The sequence below is a fragment of the Nelumbo lutea genome, chromosome 2, assembly GCF_056320005.1.
Source record: "Nelumbo lutea isolate HS-2025 chromosome 2, American lotus-T2T, whole genome shotgun sequence".
Classification (NCBI taxonomy): domain Eukaryota; kingdom Viridiplantae; phylum Streptophyta; class Magnoliopsida; order Proteales; family Nelumbonaceae; genus Nelumbo; species Nelumbo lutea.
This window is the reverse complement of record NC_142685.1, coordinates 36,383,039-36,388,112: the sequence shown is the minus strand read 5'-3', so window position 1 is coordinate 36,388,112 and position 5,074 is coordinate 36,383,039. Positions and strand designations below refer to the sequence as shown.

Genomic DNA, 5,074 nt, shown 5'->3' with positions numbered 1-5,074 from the left:
ATAACCTGTGGTCTTTTAAGATCTATCTATAAAAAAAGTTCATCACGTCTTTTGACTTGTAGATTATTTGGAAAATCCTCCTAAAAAAGACATAAAATGTCTATTGAAATGTCAATAATCAAATAATTTATAAAAGTGTTGAAATTTTTCCTTATTGAAATGTCCATTCTCTTGAATTTAGTTCATCTTCATTGAAATGACATAAAATGTAATTAAAAGAATACCATTAAGCACATTCAATTACCTCTCATTAAGTCTCACATTTAAGTCATTAAATAAATCACATTCTCTCTCACTGAATCCAACATTTATACTTTTATATATCATCATTATAATAATATAGTTCTACATACGTTTTTTGACTTGTAGATTATTTGGAAAATCCTCCTAAAAAAGACTTGTCAAACAATACTTAATTACAACAATATATTAAACATCACATGATACAATATCATCAACATCCATTGATCTTTTCTTACTCCTCTGGTTGCTGGAAAGGTATGTAGAACTAGTGAGCACGGGAGCTATATCAAAGTCATACCTTACCACTTTTTGTTGCAAGGGGATATATCGAGTTAGAACTTGAAGCACTTGTTTCATAGAAGGCCTACTGGAGGGCAAGGAGCTTGTACAATGGATGCCCAACTGGAACACAACACTCGTCTCAGCCAAGTAACAAGGCTCCTTGATTTGCTCGTCCAAAGCATCTACTATGGGTTTTCCATCTTTCAAGTGTTGCCATGCCCACTCTGCCAGGCTTGTATTATCACCCCCATCGTTGGCTTCCCTTCCAGTTACCAGCTCTAGCAGCACTACCCCAAAGCTATAGATGTCAACCTTATCATTCACTTTGGTTGTGTAGCCATATTCTGTGCATTAAATCACATGAATGTAAATTCAATTGGCCATTGGGTGTGTGGAGACCTGTAAAGTGGCTAGTTCCATCCGTAGGCTGGTATAATAATAATAATAATAATAATAATAATAATATCTACATAGATATATTAATTTATTTTAACATTTCCATTATTATTATTTTTTTAAATATGCCTCATGACTCGACCCATGGCCTCGATGCTTGGGCTTGTGCCTTGGGCCATGCTGGGCCTAACATTTAAAGAGTTTCGAGCTAGGCAGGCACGGCCCACCCAAACTCACATGCCAGTACAACATGACCCACTAAAGCACGAACAACCCACAAAATCATGTCGTAGCGTCAAGGCATGATCCACTTTACACCTATAGGTGTGTCATGTGTGTGCCAAGAAACCCATGAATCTAAAAGCTTATGTTGTTAGGTGACTAAGTGAGGCCTCTTAATAGGTTTTTAATTTCTAACAAGCTCCCTCGCACAAAAAGCTTATTAGTTTAATTTGAAGCGTCCATAAAACATAAGACTTTGTGCTTAAATTAATTAATTATAAGGATAAAATATAAAAATCTCCCCTAAGTTTTTTGACAATCATAAAAGTATCCCTTGAAGTTTGATTTTAACAAAAACTTTCTCTGTAATTTTGAAAAATCCTACGGTTACCTTCCTTCCATCATTGTCCCAACCAACATTGGTCTAATGCATTAGGATTTTTAAATACCCATTTTACCCTTATGCCTACAAATTTTGATGGATCCCAAAAAAACTTTTAATTTTTAATTAAAAAATTCTTTATGTCAAATTAATAAAGTAAAGTAATTTCATTTTGTAAACTCGTTATAATTGAGTAAAGTAAGAAAGGGCAGATCTAATAGTCTTTTGGCTATATTGAAAGATGCCCCAACATGTGGTAAGGGCAGTTTTGTAACTTAAAAGTCTCTGTTATTGAGATAACAACGTTTATATTTGTAACAAGACAACAATAGAAGAGAGGTAACAAAAGGTTTTTTCAAAACGACATGCGAGGTTTTTGTTAAAATAAAATCTCAGGGGTGGGTTTTATGATTGTCAAAAATCTAATGGGGAGGTCTTTATATTTTACCCTAATTTTAACACGGCCACAATTCAATTTGAAGAAAGATTGGGAGATCACATAGGGCTTCACAGGGCTCCTTACAGCACATCCCAACCGTGTATTAGGAACATGTGGGGCGCTGATGTAATATCACCACTTAGTCAAATAGACTCTTATTTGTAACACTTGCCTGGAGCCAAGTAGCCGTAAGAGCCTGCTACAGCTGAGATGCTTTCAGCAACCCCTCGTTTGATCAACATCCTGGCCAGCCCAAAATCTGCAATCCTTGCATTGAAGTCTGAATCCAACAGGATGTTACTCGACTTCACGTCACGGTGAATGATGGCAGGACAACAGTCTTGGTGCATGTAGCACAGTCCCTGGGCTGCTCCAATTGCAATATGCAGCCTTCTAGGCCAATCCAATACGGCATCTTGGCCTGAGTCAGATGGTAGCAATAATCCTCTCTTCTTCCGGTGAAGCCACCGATCCAAGCTCTGGTTCTCCATGAACTCATAAACCAAGAGCCTTGATTTCTCACTGCAAAAATAGCACATCAGCTTCACAATGTTTGAGTGCCGAATTGTCCCCAATATCTGAACCTCTGCCAGGAATTCCTTCTCCAACTTCTCGTCTAATTTCTCGTTATTCCAAATTTTTTTAACGGCAACGACCCCACCCAATTGATTATAAGGGACTCGATAAACTTTCCCCGACCCACCATCTCCGATCAGGTTTCTATGGGTCAAATTAGATAAGATTCTCGACTCTGCGAAAGGCAAGCTCTGGAAAGCAGTGAGCTTCCACTTTGCACGGTCTTGTTCATGTCTTCTCCTTCGAAGGTTTCTGACAAACAAGAAAGCTGATAACAAGGTAACCAGAAACGGAAGCCCAGAAGAGGTTAGGATTATAGCCAGAAGTCGGGGGGACAATTTGAGCGATTCTTGAGGTTCAGAAATGCAGACACGTAGGTTTAATAAAGCATTATCTGCACACAGTCCTGGGTTAATCAAGAAGCTGTTTTTATAGGCCATGTTTTCAAACTCATCAGGGATCTTCCCCATGAATTGGTTTGAGGATAGGTTTAAAAAGGTTAGTCTAAGTCGGCCGATTTCAGAAGGAATATTGCCTGAAAGTTGGTTCTCTGACAGGTCCAGGTCAATTAGGTCCGGAAGTAATCCAATGGCACCAGGAATCTGACCTGATAGTTGATTTCTACTGAGGTTCAGAGAGGTTAGTGACTTCCATGAAACTATATTTGAAGGGATCTCACCCGAAAGACGATTCTGGGCTAGCGATAGAGTAGTAAGATAGGGGAGGGTCGTTAGCTTTGAGGGAATTTTGCCGGAAAATTGGTTATTACTTGCCTCGAGGACCACCAGGTTGGCTGAAAACGCGATATCTGAAGGAATTTCACCGGAAAACCTGTTGTTATCGATCTTCAATTGTGTTAAACTCCTGGACAATTTGCTGGGAAGCTTGCCAGAAAATGAATTGTCGCTTATCATCAAATACGTTAGGTTGACCGCTGACCAGAGATTGGTGGGAAACTTGCCAGAAAATCCATTATTGGAAAGCTGAACGCTGGTCAGACTACTGCAATTTCCAAGGGTTGCTCGCACATCTCCACCGAGATTGTTCGAGAAAACCACCACTCCCGTTAACACACCGCCGGCGCATAAGTGATCTGGCAACTTGCCGGTTAACCGATTGTTCGATATTTCGATATTTTCGAGCTTCATATTAAGGCCTAATTCGGGAGGTAGGACGCCGGTGAAGCTGTTGTTGAATAGCCGGATATTTTTTAGAGCCGGAAGGCGACCGATACTTGCTGGTATGTCTCCCGATAATTGGTTATCAATCATAAGTAAAACCGTTAAGTTATTCAACTTTCCAAAATCTTCCGGTATCGTACCCGTCAAGTTGTTTCTCGAAAGATCAATGGCTTTCAAACTCAAACTTTCAATCCTTCTAGGAATCTCACCCGAAAATTTGTTATCGTAAAGAAACAGATTTTCTAGCTTGTTCAAAAGAAATATACTGTTAGGGATCGATCCACATAAATTGTTGAATCCGAGGTTCAAGTGACGAAGTTCCAAGATGTTACCAATTGATTCGGGAAGTTCTCCAATCAAATTTGTCCTCGTCATCCACAAATATGTCAGTTTCTTCAACCGACCGAATTCGTCCGGAAACTTGGAAGGGATGAAATTATTATAAGCCATTTCTAGGGATTCAAGGTTCGATAAATTACCGATAGTCGGAGTGAAGGTCCCATTAAACAAATTCATAAAAAGACGGAGGGTCTTCAAATCCGATAAACGTCCGATTGCATCCGGGATATCACCAGTGAAGTTGTTTGCACCAAGATTTAGGTGGTTAAGGCGAGAAAGGTGGTGGGTATCGCCAGGTATCCGGCCAACGAAGTAATTCTGAGAAAGGTCAAGATATGCGAGTTTGGAACAGTTGTAGAGAAAAGTGGGGAACCCTCCAGTAACGTAGTTGTATGCGAGGTCGAGGTGGTTGAGGTTGTTGAGATTGCAGATGATCGGAGGGATTTTTCCTGTGATGTTCCAGCTGTAAAATGAAATGGCAGTGATGGAACCACCATTGTTGCAGGTGATTCCTGTCCACTTGCAAAAAGGAAGGGATGAGTTCCATGAGTCCATAGGAGGTTGACTTTGCCAGTCTTGCTTTAGTTTGAGTAGGATGGACTGTTCATCATTTATGGTTTGGGAGTTAGCTTGCAACTGCCAGGAGAAGAAGAAGAGTAGGGTACAGAGAAAGAGTGAAATTCCAACAGAGGTCAAGGGTATTGCACTCATAATTAACGAAGGAAAGGGAGTGGTGAATGAATATGATGACGAAGAAGTTGAAAGAGCTTAGTTTTGCAAAAGCAGTTACCCACGCCGCCACGCGTATCGGCAAGTGAAGAAAACGCAACGGTTAGTATCAAAATAATAAATTTCAAAAGACTACCTGAAATCGAAGTCGAGTTGTTTGTTACCTTGGGATGCGTGCAATGAACTGAACTCAACGGCAGTCAGGATTCAATTCGAGACAACTCAGTCAACACAAGATGATCCGCAGTCAACTAAGGTCAGGCGCTGCGCTTGGGTTGCTCGAGT

At 40.2% G+C, this 5,074-nt stretch overlaps 1 protein-coding gene across 2 annotated transcripts; it reads right to left on the bottom strand.

Annotated features, from left to right (window-relative positions):
- Positions 1–291: 291 nt before the first annotated feature.
- On the bottom strand, positions 292–4,829 carry LOC148869875 (uncharacterized). Of its 2 annotated transcripts, XM_088968640.1 has the most exons (3): positions 4,054–4,829; positions 2,137–3,963; positions 292–869 (listed from the first exon to the last, which is right to left on the bottom strand). In XM_088968640.1, the coding sequence occupies exons 1-3, from the start codon at positions 4,769–4,771 to the stop codon at positions 430–432; spliced, it is 2,985 nt and encodes a 994-aa protein (XP_088824766.1). In that variant the 5' UTR covers positions 4,772–4,829; the 3' UTR covers positions 292–429. The 2 variants fall into 2 exon arrangements, with proteins under 2 accessions (XP_088824766.1, XP_088824765.1); XM_088968639.1 differs by having other exon boundaries at positions 2,137–4,829.
- Positions 4,830–5,074: the final 245 nt, after the last annotated feature.